Below are 16,786 nucleotides of genomic sequence, written 5' to 3'. Positions count from 1 at the left end.
GCAAACGATTTTAAATGAATGCTTCCCAGAGTTTACAGCATAAATCAATACTCTAGCTTTCACGAAAAGTCCAAGAGAGCTCTTCACCGCTGCTCACACCTGGTTTGACCCCAGGAAAACCAACATACTTGTATGTCCCATTTTGCTGTCCAACGTGAAATCAACCTTCGCCTGAAGCAAAAAGCCTGCTGAATATGTTGCACAATGCCCCGCAGCTCCATGAAAGTACATGCAAATAAGCTAAAAAGAGTATATTTCGAAGCAGTAGTGTAAAGCAATGTTGTAAATGTGAAAAAAAACACATAAATATGGCAAAACTAGTTTTGAAGATACTGACAAATGTATTACAGAGTTACAATACGATCAGGCAAAAAAATACTTCTGCAAATATTTATTGTAAGAACACAGGAGTGTGCACATATTTGTGCACTCCCCTGCATATTCAGTCCTTCATAAGTTGTACATTCATGCAAATATCCTCAGCATTGAAGACAACTGTAAAGCGAAGATCGAAGAATACTTGTTTCCAGCTTTTATTTTATTTGCAAGCCAATAATATTTTAACAGAAGAGTATCATCTACTTTAAAAATCCTTGTTCTGTCCATACACAACTACTGCACTGTACTACCAACATGTGCACCAACCAGAAAAGAGGGCATTTGCACTTGACCTTTGCTTATCACACACATGCACTTTAATCAAACCATGAAACAGTCTCATGCTTGCGCTCTCTCTCTCTCTCTCTCTCTCTCTTTCGCAGTGGTATACTCAGTGGAGTACATTTGAGCCAAGGCACTTCAACGAGCTGATAAGCTCCAAAAATAATCACAATATGAAGGCTTTGCTTGGAATTTATCGAAACGCTGCAATTATTTACACCATCCTGATGAGCCCATAATAACACTCTCCACAAGTACTGGGTTAAGCGTGGCCCGGAAGCAAGGACTCAGCCTGTGCATACTGAGGAAACACACTTGTGTAATGAGCCTGAGCTCACATATTTGCCAAAATGATGTGTAAAAATATAGCTTATGCTCCAATGAAAGATTGAAATATTACTGCAAGATGATGCATGGCAGTGGATAGTGTTGTTATCAGAAGGAATGGGACATTGTGAGACATTCCTGTCACGATTATCCAGACTAAATGAATTTAGTCAAATTACAATATCATGGCACCAAGTGTTAAAATATGCTTTCATGTAAGTTTCTTTAATTCCTAAAAGGAAAAGGGCAGAGCCTTCCGTCTGTAATATATCTTCTTTTGGTGTGTGTGCACAACAGAAGTCACAAAAATATCCAGATTTGTTCACATATACTATGATTCCTACAAAGGAAATAGATGAAATCATCGCATCCCTTGCAGGTACTGATTCTTAACTTCTTGTAAGGTTAGTAACATGTTTTTTTTTGTCACATTATAACTTTTTTTTGGTAAAACAAGTCATTTTTTGGATTGTGGTGAGAAGATTTTTGGTATAGTATGTAAAAGCATGTGTTTTTTTTTTTTTTTGTAACACCTAAACATATTGTGTGTGTGTGTGTGTTAAAAAGACGTTTAAATTATCATAATCATATCGTGAATCGCAGTCATTTTGGCCAGGATAAATGGTGACAGGACATTTTCATTTCGTCCCATTAAGTACCTGCTGCGACAGCTGGCTGCTGCTTTGACGTTAACCTGACCAAATACTATGTCTATGATAATATATTGTACCGACGAGTGTACCGAGTGTACCAACACCCTCACAATGAAGCAAACACTGTGTTGCTGTTAACAGGGACCCTGGACGTACCTTTGCCATTCTGCCACGCTGTGTACCAGGACAGGCTGAGGAAAGACGTGAAGAAAATGATCGCAGTGGCCACAGTTCCATTTCTGAGCCTCATCTCATTTCAGCGATGCCTCTCCTCGGCTCAGTGTCGGGGACCCCGAAGCTGCCGTTGCCTGCCTCCCTCCCTCCGTCCGTCCGTCCCTCGCCGCCTTCAAGATATTGACACGGTCGTGAACCCAGGCATATGGAGGCGTCAAATTGTTTTACAAAATAAATAATAACAACAAATGCTCCGCCTAGCAGGACAGAGAGCACGAAACCTCTGCGCCGGGAGGAGGGGGTGCTCGGATGTTACCCTCGTTGTCGCTGCGTCCTTTCCGTAGGGCTGTGCACGGGCTTCTCCTGCTCCGCGGTCGGTCACGAGTCAACTTGCTGTTCGTGACAAATGAGCAGACATGTTGGGGGAAGACAGAACAAGCTAGCTGCCCATATCACCCATTGTAAATTCTCACAAGACAGTCACCCGGAGCTACAAGTTACACGAAGGGAGCATTTCGGGGACGTAACAGTGGCTCCGCTGGGATAGGCTGCTCGGTCTCTGACGGGCTCCCGCAGGCTACGCCTCAAATCAAATCACGCCGAGCTCTCTTCAACTGACGACGGGGTAAAAACACACATTAACAGCGGCGTCGTTGAGCCTCCCGGTGGTACATTTTCAACGACTGCTGTCACCAAGTTTCACCAGCCATTGCTGGGCCTACCAAGCTAACATTAAGTTGAATGTTTGCCCGTTAGCACCGCCAGCGTCCGTTTGCCAGGGCAAACACAGCCGGAGAAGTATCTTCGCGGTCACACATTCCGGAGGCGTTAACAGCCATTAGCAAACGGTTTGAAATGAAGTTCGACCCCCCCTCAAAAAAAGGCTCCCGCACACGTCCTTTTAAAACATTTCCCCCTAACAACGAACTACGATCATCCACCTGCCAATGTGATAAACAGGTTTTCCGGTAGGAATTTTCAAAATAAAATCGAAATGTGAATGGATACATGTTTTCTCTAAGTTGTTGGGCTCTAAGCCAGGGTTTCTCGATCCTGATCCGGGGGATATTTGAGAGGTTTCCCTGCTCCAACACACACCTGAAACTTCTAAAACGTAGTGCGAAATAATTCTTTTGACTGTTTTTGTTTTTTCTCAAAAACACACACACGTGTGCCTAATATGTATTAAGTCTTCACCCATATACAGTGTAAACTAAAATATAATTTGAGAAATGACACAGTTAGCGATGTATCCAGTTTTTCGTTTTTCTATTCAATTTAATTGTATGTGTACAGTGCCAAATCAATGAAAAAACTCCCTTTTAACAGGAAGAAAATCTCTGACAGAACCAGACTCAAAAATGTGTGGCCACCTGCCTCAACCGGTTGGGATGAAAGGAAACATGGGGGAAAAGGGGAGAGGTGGGGGAGAGACCAGAAGCAGAAATACAAGTTATAAGGTTAGATAAGACAGTTCTGAATCAGGGATGGCGTGTTTATAGAACTACAATGTAATTTATACAAGCAGCAACAGGGATTGTTCATAGAGAATTATACTGATATCAACTTTAATTATAATGGTGATGATATGAATGATAATAATAGCCTGGAAACTGAATCTGGATCCTGAAACCTGCAAGATGATGACTGAGAGAGAGGGGGGGGGACAGGAAGGACAGACACAAACTAGGGAGAGAAAGAACAAGGTGAATGATATATAATGAAGTCATATTCATACCCTGAGTGTGAGAGTGAGTGTAAGTGCATGCACCCAGCAGTCTAGGATCTATAGCAGCATAACTAAGAGATGGTTCAGGTTACCCTGAGCCAGCTCTAACTATACACTTTATAAAAAAGGAAGGTTTTACGTCTAATTTGAAATATAGAGCGTGTGTCCCCCTTCCAAACTGTCACTGGGAGCTGATTTTCACAGGAGAGGAGCCTGATAACTAAAGAATACTGCCTTCCGTTCTGCTCTTACAGACTCTGGGAACATGCAGGCTTTATGCATCAATAGTTGAAAATCACCTGAGAAATCTGTGAGGCAGACACAGCGACCCAAAAGGAAATCCTGACTCAGCATTCCCAACTATTAATAAAGTACGCCATCTAGTGGCCTTGTATTGGGCTGTGACAATTCTAATACAGTATAGTGACAGTATTATTTTCTATTTGATTTGGGATTGAATTTACGTGTTATGACGAACTGACCCCTGTAAGTGGCAGCAGTGCTCTCAGGATGAGCGATCAGTATAGATCATGCGAAGAAGATGCGCGATGACGAGGGAGAAAATCAAACAAGCTCAGGCAGCTCACGCTCTAACAGACTACAGTATGCGTCGCGGTAATACGGACAAAAGGAGCGTCGCGGTCGTTATAAGTGACGACGGAGATCAGAGAGATGATGAAAGGAGGGTTACGGAGACGTAATGGTAGTTTTAGTGTTTGTTTACATACTCGTAGAACACAATATCCTGTGGGTCTCAAAGATCGGTCAAAATGCTCTATAACGGCTGGCAGTGTGGAGCTCTCTGAGTTAATGACATTTGTTTTCAAACTTCAAAGATTATACGAAATAATCTGGAGCACACTGTCCTTTATTGTCTGTGTGATCCTGAACACAACTTGAAGTCGATCGTTTCATTTGTTTAATAATAAAATAGATTAAGTCTGTGTGCAAGGTTACGTAGAACATAGAGGACTTGCATATTTGCTTGAAGCTTACATTTAAAGGCAATAAATACAAGTTGTTAACATTGATATAATGTGTAAGCAAAAAATTAATGAGAAATAACTCAAGACAATTAAAAAGTTAAAACTAATTAATTTTGCCAGTATCGCTCACCCCTAGTGTAAATAGGCAGAGCAAAGTCAGCTACAGGCTTTTCACAGGAGGCAGATTTATTCCCAATAAGATAATTAACTCTTTCTGAACTTAGATTAATATGGAGCGAGAGATAAAGTAATCTGGTCACTTCCTCAGCTCCACTCTGATCACATACCCTGTCATATACCATGAAATTAGACACAAGGGATTGCTTGAGAATACTAAGCTAGCTAATAATAATAATAATAACAACATCATCTTGTTCTTTCAGCCTCCCCCTCAAGCAAAATTACCTTGGACATTTCCAGGTCCAAGATAACTTAGGCCTTGAGAAGATTGCAGCCAAACATCGCAAATAAACATTTTCTTTAAAAATAAAAAAAACTATGCACAATCATTTTGTGTGCTAACATTCATTTATTTTTCAAACAACACCGAGTTTGATGCAAACCCATGAAACAGAAATCAGTGTCCAAAAATCAAAAGACACAGCAATGGCTATGTCACTGTAATAACTGATTTTGAAATATAATACATTCACACATCAAACGCAGTTAACTGGTGAACTGGTTATTGTGGAGAGGCATGAGGTACATTCAAGTTTAAAAGTTAAAAACAATAGTGGATTTCAACAAAAAAACAACAACCAAAAAACCAGGTTGAAAATACATTTTAAATGTCGTCAGGAATGATATGTCAGCCGAAATGAGGGATATTCTCAGAAGGGTGTAGCTTTAAAGTAGTCCTCGATTGGTATGAGTGATGTGCCTCCAATCCAGTTCTGCAGCCAGACCTGGATCAACTCCAGCTTCATAAAAAACCACTTGTGTCCCACTGGCCACTTTGCCATCACAGGATGTCTAAAAAAACAAAAAAAACAAGTCGGAATTAATTCTAAGTTCCTAAGAACAACCTAAGAAACTGCTTCCTGCCTTCCCTGAGTGTGTCTGTGAACGTCTCAATTGGAACGAGGCGACATCACTCCAAATACTGTACAGTACACCAGATATGTACTGGATTTTTCTGTTTTTACCTCGAGAACATTGCCTCCTTTGCAAACCCAAGCTCCTCTGGTGGCACCTCCACCATCTTGCCCGTCAGTGTGAGTCGAGCACATCTTGGATCTTCTGGATCATACATCATTTGCCTTGAGATAGAGATGATCATGTTACTGCGGTTACACCCCGATTACAGAGAAGCACTGTAAAGGTCCAGGCTCACCTGCAGAACTCTCCCTCTGCCTCTGAGAAGGTGAGAGAAGCATAGGGGTTACTTTTCAGGTCCGACACAGTGTTGTCCATTGGGGTCATATAGAAGTAGATGACTCCAGTGCTGTTGTCTACTGGTCCATCACTGACTGAGAAGATGTTCCCAAAGGGAAGACCTTTTATCTGCATAGGGGGAGGGAAACAGGATGTTCAGAAATACATACAGCAGATTCTGAATGGTCTGTGACCACTCAAAGCTGCTTTACACTCACACAGTCATACAGCATATCTACAGTATTTAGGTAGGTTTAAGTGTCTTGCCCAGGCACACGTCAGCATGAAGACGAGCAGAGCCAAGAATCTAACCCTTGACCTTCCAGTTGAAAGAAGACCCGCTCTACCACTGAATCACCATCACCCCAAACAGGGCTGTTACTACTTGTGAGGACCAAAGTCTGGTCCTAATGAGGCAGAACTTCAATTATTTTTAGGAGTTCTGGTTAAAGTTAGGATTAAGATTTGAACTGTGGTATTACCTCCTTGATATGGTTATGGGTAGGCTGTTGCAGATGAGTCCTATATGGAAAAGCAGTGCAAACCTGTGTGTGTGTCTAGATCTTTGTGAGGACCAACAACTTTTAAACCACAGGGAAGGAGGACATTTTGGTAAAGTGTCTTCATATTCTGTCCTAATAAGACCTGGTTTTAGAGTTGGGGTTAGAATTAAGTTTATTTCAGAGTTAAGTTAGGGGTTAAGTATTTAGCTGTGGTGGTTAGGGTTAGGTTAAGGGGTTAGAGCGTTTACTACGAGTGTCCTCACTAAGACATGCGTTTGTGTTACCTTGTCTTGAGTTGAAATGGTGGACAGGTGTCCCCAGTCACTGTTGTGGGCTATGTATCTGGCCGTCCTGGCGGTCTCCTGGTGCGGGGGCGGGCTGCTGTTGCCGATGGCGGCGGGCTTCTGCTTCACCTCCTCCAGTCTATACGAAAACAGACGTGAGGAAAACTGCGCCACAGTGTCGTCCTCGGGTTTGACCAGCTCTCCCGGCCCCTTCCCGGTCTCCGAGGACGGGTACGCCTGCTTCCACAGCCCCGCACTGTCCACCAGCAGCGCCGGGGCGACCTCCTCCGACAGGTCCGCGTCCTCCACGACGTCGTTGGAGGAGACGACCCAGGACACGGAGCCCCTCAAGCTGTAGCCGTGACAGCGGAGCACAGTGGCGAGCAGAGCCACGAGGAAGAGTCGGGCCTTCATGTCCCTGAGTTCGGTCAACGGCTGCTCTTTAAACTCTCATGTTTACAAACTCACGTGTGTGGGATTGTGTTATGTATAAGAGATCTGAATGTATTTGTTTACACCGCCCCCTACTGGCGTGTTCTTGTTCCTGTTGTCGTTTCTAGGCACAGTTGTGAACTGTACTGCCCCCTTCGGTTGGAGTTGGCATTACACTTCCGCCTTATATGTCATTTTACATGTCATTGGTTTTTACAATTGAACTCATGTCATTTTCGCAAAAATGACAACCAAATTGTTTTGAAACATCAAATACTTGGATACAACACACGTGGACAAATATGTTTCAGGTAACTGCTACACAATTATAGAGTTAATTTTGTGATTTGAAAGCAATTCAAAAGTTTTGTTTTTAAATTCAAACATTTTCTTTATAATTTTTTTTGCAAATTCAAAAGGTATCTTCGTTGCTACAAATGTATTCTTTATTACAAAAGTATTCACAAGGAAAAGGGTAATCAGTTTTGGGATTGTCACTGTCCAAAAGTAATTTAAGGTATTTTCTCATCATATTAAGGCAGAAAAGGGTGCAGTCTGTTCAGGTCTAATGTGACTTAACATAAAACAACTTCACAGACGTAAGAAAACAAAAAAAAAGTTTATTGAACGTAAAGTATTAACAGCTGTGAAATGGTGAATCTGACAAAACATGATTCATAAGTTACGGCGGAAAGGTTACGTTTCAACATAATTTCTACAATTAAAAGACAAACAGCATACAGTTAGTGATCAAACATTCAGCTCATTGTGTTTCAGTCCATGGTCTTGTCACTCCAGGCCATCGACTTTCTCTTGGCCAGCTCCATCCAGGACGGTTGACCGTGGCCCGACATGGACTGCAAGACTGTTGTGGACTGAGTGGGGGACGATGAGGGCGATGAAGTGGCCACGTTTCTCCGGATCCATTTGTCCTCACGTGGCCTTTCTGTGGGGGTTGACTCTGAAGAACAACAAAAAAAAACTCTATTACATTGCTTCATGCTTAAATGTTGTTGACTACGTTAGTATTTTTCCATGTGTCATTATGATTATTACGTGTCCACACACCTGCAGCTTTTAGCCCCTGCCTTCCTTCTGGTTTTGTGTCTGTGCTGACAGGTGTTGCTTTGGCCGATGCAGGAGATTCATCTAATGTCTGCGCCTCGGTTTGAACTTTCTTCAAATCCACCTGAGAAAAGAAACAACTAAGCGTTAGATCGTAATAGACTGGCAGGAGAAAAACCTTGTAGTTAAAGGGTTAGATTGGTATTGACACATTATCAACACTGTCTTGCTGAAAAGAGAATATGAGAAATTTAAGAACATGTTAGACAGTCTTTTCCCTCCAGAATCTGAAGTTGGTAAAGCCCTCACTCTCCCACACCAAAGAGAAAATCATTGTTTTTAGCTACAGCTGCTGGTCTACTGCTTCTTTGTTTAGTAAATTTGTGTCACTTTGGTAAATCTGACCAAAGGATGTCAAACACCACTTTTGTGGTTGTACAATTTACAGTATATTCATGAGTAAGGACATTTTGGAACTGATTGAAATCCAAAAGTACAGAGAGGATTTGTTGCGAACAAGAGAACTACACTTAAACATCAGACCTATCTTCATAGTCAACAGCCACAAACCTCCTTGGTCACAGTTGGCGAGGTTCTCTCCGCCCTTCTTTCCAGAAAAGCAGCCCTCATGCTCACTGACCCACCCCGCACTGCGCGTCTGTCTGAGGATGAGGAAGCCTCTTTTTCCTGCACGCTGCCTTCTTTCTGCCCTCCTGGAGGAGCAGCTGTTGCCGACGAGGTGCTTGAAACCACAGTTGTGGACCTGGGCTGAATGGTTTGCTGGAGAACTCGGTTGCTCCACGGAGGTTGCTGGGACGGCGTGGCATGCTGTCCTAAGGACGGCTGAGATTGTGCAAGACAGTGGGTGGCACTGCCCTGTGCCAGGGGAGATGAGGACTCAGTTTGTGTGCAAGAGCGCAAGGAGGACTGGGCTGTCCACGACTTTGTCTGGTCATGTGGATGAGATGGTGACGTTTGTGCGTCAGTAAAAGCCTTTGACAGGGCAGGAGACATCACAGATGTCTTCTGGTGCACTGACACTTGTGACGGTTTGACAGTTGGACTTTTCACCGAATCAGTCGACGGTGGACTTGCGGACGTCTGTGGCTCCGTTTGATTCGTCGGCTGCGCTTCTGGTTGAGTGGCGCCTGATTTGTCTCTGGGGAATCTGCTTGTGAAGAGCTGCTGCAGGCTTCTGGTCTTCTCCAGTGCGAGGCTCATCCAGGAAACCTCAGATGAGGCTGTTTGAGGTTGAGGAGCGAGGACGGTCTCAGCGTCTCTGTGGTCCGACGCGGTTGCTCGAACCTCTGCAGGCCTGACGTGGGACTCGCCTGTAGATGGCAGGTTGTTCTTGACTGGAAGGGAGAAGCCAGATGGGGCCGGGTCTAGAGAGTGATACAGATCAGTTAGATACGCATGACTGTTACTGTTTCCATGGGTGGTGTTTTTAATAAGTACAAAGGTCCATAGTGATGACTACAAAGAGATTATTTACTCACACAGGCAAAGCATTGTACTGGTGCAATATTTAACCTTATATGTAGCTATGGGTTACAAGTTTGAACAACGTGCACTTGTAGCACAGTATAGAGTACATACTTGGTGAACCAGAGATAAAAACCTCTTTATGGGATTTCTCTTAAACTCACCTGTCACTCTGACGTCTGCAGAAGTGGACGGTGAAGAAGAGACGCTGACTTCCTGCTTGTTTTGTGTGCCACAGTAGTCTTCACACAATGGTGGCTTGGTGAGATGATTGGTAGCCGAATCACGCTGAAATCTCCTTGATTGAGACGTTGTGCGTAGTTTGACACCAAACGCCATCTTTCCTTCCTCCTCCTGGACGTCCTCTTGTGCCTCCACTGCCTCTTCCACCTCCTCTCGGCTCCTCTTCACCTCCTTCAGGCTCCTCTCCACCTCTTCCTGATTCCTCTTCACCTCCTTGTGGCTCCTCTCCCCCTCTTCCAGTTTCCTTTTCACTTCCCTCTGGCTCTTCTCCACCTCCACTGAACCGCCGGTGTCTGCAGCTGCATTTTTAGAAGCAGATGATGTTTCTGATTTTGTGAGGCTGCCCCTCTTATCCCATTGAAGAACTGAACTTTTGGGTGGCGCTCCCTCTTGTCTCAATCTTCCCACAGCAAAGGGAAAGGGGCTCCCTCTGGGCTGTAGGTCTCTGAGCTCTTCCTTCTCCCTCTGGCTTGAAGAGGACTTATCCTCTCTCCCTTCATGCGTGGCCTCGGCTTGTTCCCTTATTCCCACAAAACTGTTTGATCGGGGTATCGCTTCATCTCGTTCTCTGGCAGCGGTGATGGAGAAATGGAAGGATCCAGATCCCGGGGCAGGTCTTTTTAAACCTTTTGTGGTTTCTGTCTCGTCTTGGACCTCCTGGGGAACAGCGGAAGGCCTAAATGTCACGGTCGAGCTGGCGACTGCCGAGAGCTTCTCTGAGGAGTCTTCAGTTCTTTTTAGCGTATTCCTCCTCTCATATGACATAACTTGTATCTCAAAGCCTGCCTCTCTTCTACTTTTAAGCTCGGACTCTATAAAGGACGAATGCGGCCGTTCACTGGATGTTACACCCACTGGTCTTTGAGGCTTAAGTCTGAGAACATGTGAGGAGACAGGAGGCGCTCTACTAGGAGGAGCAGGCTCCGGTTGGGAAAGAGTCAAACTAGATGATTTGGCTGATGCTTCTGACGCGACTGGTTCCACTTCTGGGGTTTTTGAAGGAGCACGTTGAGCTGTGTTGATAATGTCAGCCTCTCCTTGATCTGTTTCCAGTGACACCTTGTCTTGAACACAAAGTGGCAGCTCTTCTTCGTTCACTGACTCGGAGTGGTCGCTGTTGTTCGGCGTGTACGAGGAAAGCCTAGAATCAGTCTGACACAGAAAGAGGACGGCAGAGTCAGGCAAGAGAAGGGTGTGTGTGTGTGTGTGTTGCTCGATGAGTGGTAAGTGTGGTCACTCACTGTAGCGACTCTCTTCTTGGTGCTCGCCCTCTGGTTTCTGGGTTTCACCGACATCCGGTGGCGAGCAGCAGAAGTGTCCAGGCAGGGGGTGAACTGAGCTGGAGAACTGAGGTCCAGCGCGGTCTCAGTGACGGAGGGCGCAGAAGCAGGAATCGGGCGGGAGGGATACGGAGCAACATACTTGGCCAAAGCAGGGACAGGGACAGGTGAGAGGGGAGGAGAGGATGGCCGGGTTGTGTTCTGAAAATAAATAAATGAATCGTTATTCAATAGCATTATTACAGGCTCCTGTACATGCACACAGTTGCAATAATCTATGTCTGAAATAAAATTTACCGGGACTGTGGGAAATAGTTAGAATAAATTGATAACACATAGCATACATTTTTGTGGGGGTTTCTTTTATGTGCAGTACACCATTTCCTCCACTAGGCGATCTCTCAATTAAATCAAATACAAAAGGCCTAGTTTAATAACATCAGAAAGCGGCGCGGGATCCTGGCAATTGTCGTTCTGCTGCCAAAGTTGTCACGTTTAATGGGGAGCGGTCGCGACCCGTTCGCTACAAATACACAAAAAACTAAAGTGTTGAATATTTCCGAAACAAATCAATCCTTCGCCTAAACAGAAATACACATTTCTATGGATTTGAAAAGTGTTGGAAAAGTTTTGTGCTGATGTCAGTAAACTACGCAATAAAATACATTGAAATTAGACTAATAATTGTTACATATGTTTATGCAGGAGTCGCCTGCCTTTTTGGATAATCTGCAAACTAAACAAAATCCTTATTCTCAGACTCAAACCGTCAGTTTGAATGTCGGAGAGAATGTGGAGACGTCGTGGCTGATCTTATCTGTGTATCTTTTACAACTCTTTATCTTGGAAACATGCCGAAGGAGTCGCACGGATTAGATAAAAACTGATATTTATCTTATTAAAGACGTCACAATATACTGGCTCCATAAAACAGAGATACTTTTGTATAAACAGTTACAAGCCCTAGAACAAATGACTTATTCAATACGTCTGCGAAAAGATTTGGGTGTTTATTTAAATAATGAGAGACACAGTCTATAACTACTGTATGTATCGTGTATGGTATTTATGTCTAAGACTCACAGCTCACTCCTGGATAGGAAATAAAAAGTATGTTTGCATAACCCCCTGCTGGATTGTGTATCTTTCCAACTGACGACTGGAAGTTCAAAGCCGAAATGTACACAAATGCAAACATGCGTACACACGCTGATAGAATTATTGCTCAAGAACAACTGCCGGCCTCATGTGAGCATGATGTTGGAGCTTCTCATTCCTAGTCCTAGTCTCGGAGTGGAGTATCTGAGTATCTAAACACACTTCTCCTTAAAGAACCAGTCAATCCTGCAGATAAGTGAGCATGTATCATGTACTGAGACGATATAGTACCTTGCTAAAGACTCCCTGGGATGTAACATCACTTCCCGTGATCTTGGGCGAGCCGGACAGAAGTCCGTCATCCTCCAAGTGGCTTCCCACGTCTTCTGGACGTCTGACTGGCAGAACCAGAGGTGGTGGCCCCAAGTGCATCTTCTGCTGCTGGAGCTTCGTCTACGAAACCAGAGCACAGGTGTTTAAGAGATTAATCTGGATCTGTCTGAGGGAATATAACGCAGAGAATAAGAAGCCTTTTTACCTGCAGAGCTTTGATCTTGCTGTGGACATTCTCCTGTGATAAGACCCGGGCCGGTTCCGTGTCTGTCAAGACCTCATCGTCCAGAAAGATGCTGTCGTGAGACAACGCTCGGGAGCCCATAACGCTGTGAGAGCATCTGAGGGAGCAGAGACGGGGTGAGTGATTGGATCATAAAAAATGACACACAGAGACATCTGGAACATCTGAAGGGTCGAGGCACTCACGCCAAATCGTCATCTGAGCCGAGTTCCTCTCCCGCAGTGATGTCACTGGCCGACTGACTGAGCTTGTCGTGTCTCTCCTCACCTGTCCTCCCACTCTTCTTGAAGAGACGAGTTCTCAGAGACTTGAGTTTGGTCTTTTTGCTTCCTGCTAGAGGGTGAGATCCAAGTCACAACATCTCTCTCTCTCTCTCAAACTCCAACACACAAATGCAGAAACAAAACAGTCGTTCATCATGGGGCCCCCTCCCAGTTTTGCATAGGGATCGTACACAAGGCGATCCATGGAAAAATGTCAGAGTGGAGATCCGTCATCCGTCCTGTTGTGCAACTTTAGTTTCAGGAGGATTTGACTTCTGAATTTGCATACTGGATTTAAATATTTCCACAAGTACTCCCTTTAACTTATGATAACATCTGTCCAAGGTGCTTCCTCTACACTACTACACCTTTGTTACGTAGAACATCGTGTACATATAAACTCACCTGGAACGTCCTCGGTGCTTCCTCCTACATCTCCAGAGGACGACTCCATTAGTCCTGCAGAACAGACAAGTGTCTATGAGGAGTTACCTCTGGCGTATAGTGTTTTTTTTTTGTTGTCGTCACACTGTGTAGGGGCGAGGCGTGAATGGCCCGAGTCATGTGTTCTCTGGCAAACATGCGCATGCATGCACTTGTTTCAGCCTAAGAAGGTAACACTGGTATTGAGGGTCAAAGGTTTATGGCATTATCACGAACACAGCGAACCTTTGGCTGTCGCTCAGTCGGGCGTGGTGTAAGAAAATCTGCCTTGAAACAACCACGACGCAGAATATACAGAGGTAAATGCATTTAGTGCAGCATAAACAAGCATGAACGGCAGTTAGGTTACACAGTCAAACAGCTATACAATCTGCCTTTCATGCAACACTGCACTGTCAAACATCCGGTGTGTGTGTGTGTGTATCTGTGTCAGTGGACGCAGGGAGCTGGTTTCCTTTGTTTTACAGCCTTTTGTCTTGTACCTTGCCCTGGTGACTGTTCTGTCTGATGAATGCAGACACAGTTTTTTTTCTGTTTCACCCACTTCTCCATGAAAAACCCTGCACTTTTATCACTCGTCCGGGTCACACCATAGACCACAGGTCTCAAACTTGCAGCACGGTTATTTATTATATTTAATGGAAAGTATGTGAAATAACGGAAACTTTTTCGTTAACTAAAAATAAAAACTAGAGTTTGAAAAAAACCTCGAAAACAAAGTAAAAATTGTAGCCAAAATGTGCTTAGTTTTCATCTTTGTGAATTAATTTCATACATAACCCTCAATTTAGAGTGAATTTATTTTTTCTCTCTCCAGCAATTATAAAAGATTCGATTTCAGACCTTTTTGAATCTTGCACCTGGCAAATACTCCATATTACAAAAAACCCAAACTAATTAAAAATCTACACTAAAATTAAGCAAACGACAAACCCGCTCTGAAAACAAATTAAAACTAACTCATTTTAAAAACAAAAAGCCAAAACTAAATAAAAACTAAAACTAATGAAAAATCCCAAACTATTATAACCTTGACTTGCTTAATTTTGCATCATGAATGTTTTTTTTATAATGAACTATATATTACAAGATGGATAGTAGATAGTACAAAATAAACACTTTTATTTTGAAATAATGTGAACTATTGTCACACATATCATTATTGCTGGAATATTGTGATATAGTTTTGCTTCTGTTTTTTTTTTTTCTACATGACCGGCCCCTAGACGTTTAGCGGCCCCTGTGGTCACCTGAGTTTGAGACCCCCTGCCCCATAGACCATGTATTTAAATGTTTTCCAGTTGTAGCCACCCTGGAAGTAAGAATATATTCATTAGCCACCAGGAGGTTAAAGAGTTAAGGCTTCAATAGAAACACAATGTTCCAGTTAGGAGGCAAATAGAGGATGTGTGGCACGTGTGAGTGGGATTGACGGCTGGAGACATCTGTGAATTTCAGGTTGCAAAACCTCAACATGGCAAAACTTGAGGCCTCAGAGCGGAAGTTCAGTCGCTACCAGTTGCTACTTGGCTCAGACGTGGATTTCAGGAATACCAAAGGTGCATGTTGTGCCATACTGGACTGAAATAAACGCTGTGTCCCTGGAATTTACAAGCACAGAGAGTTCATGAATCAGGCTGTTCCTCTGAGGTTTGCCGTCCAGTGAGCTAAACTACAGCCACAATAGAAACAAAAGGATAATCTCTTGGATTATTGACATTGCCAGAGCGATCCTTGTGAGACTTCACAGCAACATAATCTACCACTACAGCGGCTCGATCACAGAGCACAAAACATTCACCTGACAGAACTTCTCCTTCTCAAACTTCACTTCACTGTGCAGTAGAAAACAAAATGAGTGGATTTACCCAACAGCAGCAGCAGCGGCAGCAGCGGCAGCAGCAGCAGCAGCAGCACTGGTCCTCCTCTCTACGCTGAGTTGTCCTGTGTCAGTGGCATGTCCCCTGTCCTTAATGTTTAAACCTCAGGGTTTTGCGTCATGCACATCTGCAGATGAAGGGAGAAGCAGACAGAGAGGGAAGTGGAGGAAGAAAGAGAAACCAGCAGGGAGAGAGAGAGAGAGGGAGGGAAGGTCACTTCATGACAGGATAAGTGAATGCACAAGGAGAAAAGAGGACAGAGGAGAATGACACACACACACAGAGAGAGAGAGAGAGAGAGAGAGAGAGAGAGAGAGAGATACTCTATTACATTAGTGGCACACTGTGGCCCTTTGCGCTAAGCTCCTTATAAAACGCTAACCTGATTTTAGGCCCAGAAATGAGAGTAGAGGGAGAAAAAAAAGAAAGAAGCTCCGGTTGGAAAGAGGACGTTCATACAGGAATTACAGGGGAATCACTGCACATGTGTGTGTGTGTGTAACTGGTAGTCCTTATGTTGTGGGGACCTAAATCTGCTCACACACTCACATTATGGGGACAAAAATCATGTCGAGTGAAGACGTGTTTTAAAGTTAGGTCAAAGTTAGGGTTAAGATTAGGATTAGGTCAGGAGTAATTGTGGTTAGAGGTTAGAGTATGTAATGTCCTCTGAAGTCACGGAAACCAGTGTGTGTGTGTGTGTGTGTGTGTGTGTGTAAGTACTGGACTGGACCCAAATGCAGGACGGTGGTAAGTAAAAAGTTCAAAATACTTCAAAATAAAAGGGGAATTTCACAATAAAATGACATGGACAACGGAACATGACAATGTGTGTGTGTGGGTGTGTGTGAAAGCAAAGTCGGGACGAAACAGTGGCCCAGTGGTAAATCCTGGTGCCTCACAGCCACAAGGTTTGTGGTTTGAATCCCAGTTTTGACTGAGATCTTTCTGTGAGGAGTTTACATGTTCTCCATGTGTTTTCCGGGACTACGTCAAACATTCACCCCCAGTTTTTGAAATACTTAGACCAGTCCATCTGGTATCAACAACATGCTGGGATAAAAGTCACTTAAATCACCCTTTTCTTATCTTAACCACGTCTGTAAGCCTGAACGCACAGAGTCGGTTCCACCTGATTGGCTGATTAGACATAAGTAGTAGCTGAATAAGAATTACTAAATTAATCTGTTTGAGAGTTTATTTAAAAATAATGAAAACAGGTTTTTTAAATATGGTTGACTCTGGTTTCTTTGCTCCATAGAACAAATAAATCATTAACACAAGACATTTGTCATCATTTCGAGTTTCGGGGAACACGATCAACATTTT

At 43.7% G+C, this 16,786-nt stretch overlaps 3 protein-coding genes across 6 annotated transcripts in view; all 3 read right to left on the bottom strand.

Annotated features, from left to right (window-relative positions):
• Positions 1-2,779, bottom strand: part of mgat4a (alpha-1,3-mannosyl-glycoprotein 4-beta-N-acetylglucosaminyltransferase A) — a 32,114-nt gene extending 29,335 nt beyond the window's left edge. Inside the window, exons 1-2 of one of the 2 annotated variants that reach the window (XM_058622343.1) lie at positions 2,096-2,779; positions 1,797-1,984 (exon numbers count right to left, since the gene is read on the bottom strand). In XM_058622343.1, coding sequence (XP_058478326.1) covers positions 1,797-1,890 — 94 coding nt within the window. In that variant the 5' untranslated portion in view covers positions 1,891-1,984; positions 2,096-2,779. The remainder of the gene's footprint in view (positions 1-1,796; positions 1,985-2,095) is intronic. The other variant, XM_058622344.1, reaches the window with a different exon arrangement.
• A 2,259-nt stretch (positions 2,780-5,038) lies between these two features.
• On the bottom strand, positions 5,039-7,159 carry creg2 (cellular repressor of E1A-stimulated genes 2). Its single transcript, XM_058622889.1, is given in 5 exon segments — positions 5,039-5,501; positions 5,675-5,788; positions 5,863-6,032; positions 6,691-7,135; positions 7,137-7,159. Coding segments are annotated over 5 exon segments (879 nt in total). The 5' UTR covers positions 7,145-7,159; the 3' UTR covers positions 5,039-5,359.
• A 563-nt stretch (positions 7,160-7,722) lies between these two features.
• cracdla (cracd like a) lies at positions 7,723-15,684 on the bottom strand. Of its 3 annotated transcripts, none has more exons than XM_058622887.1 (10): positions 15,446-15,684; positions 13,539-13,592; positions 13,056-13,203; positions 12,832-12,967; positions 12,585-12,746; positions 11,157-11,396; positions 9,837-11,067; positions 8,758-9,572; positions 8,191-8,311; positions 7,723-8,083 (listed from the first exon to the last, which is right to left on the bottom strand). In XM_058622887.1, exons 2-10 carry the CDS (start codon positions 13,585-13,587, stop codon positions 7,896-7,898), a joined length of 3,090 nt encoding a protein of 1,029 aa, XP_058478870.1. In that variant the 5' UTR covers positions 13,588-13,592; positions 15,446-15,684; the 3' UTR covers positions 7,723-7,895. The 3 variants fall into 3 exon arrangements, with proteins under 3 accessions (XP_058478870.1, XP_058478871.1, XP_058478869.1); XM_058622888.1 differs by having other exon boundaries at positions 13,056-13,200; XM_058622886.1 differs by lacking the exon at positions 15,446-15,684 and having other exon boundaries at positions 13,539-13,798.
• Between the last annotated feature and the right edge of the window lie 1,102 nt (positions 15,685-16,786).

This window comes from Solea solea, chromosome 2 (assembly GCF_958295425.1).
Source record: "Solea solea chromosome 2, fSolSol10.1, whole genome shotgun sequence".
Lineage (NCBI taxonomy): Eukaryota > Metazoa > Chordata > Actinopteri > Pleuronectiformes > Soleidae > Solea > Solea solea.
Note: the sequence above shows the minus strand (reverse complement) of the source record. Positions and strands in the feature narration are given on the sequence as shown.

Bases quoted from the DNA above. Each gene is read 5' to 3' on its own strand.
- cracdla (XM_058622887.1), bottom strand. From the start codon at position 13,587: ATGGAGTCGTCCTCTGGAGATGTAGGAGGAAGCACCGAGGACGTTCCA. The intron at 11,068-11,156 runs GTGAGTGACCAC...TTTCTGTGTCAG, and splicing joins CCAAGAAGAGAGTCGCTACA to ACTGATTCTAGGCTTTCCTC. The intron at 8,084-8,190 runs GTGTGTGGACAC...GTTGTTCTTCAG, and splicing joins GCAGGGGCTAAAAGCTGCAG to AGTCAACCCCCACAGAAAGG.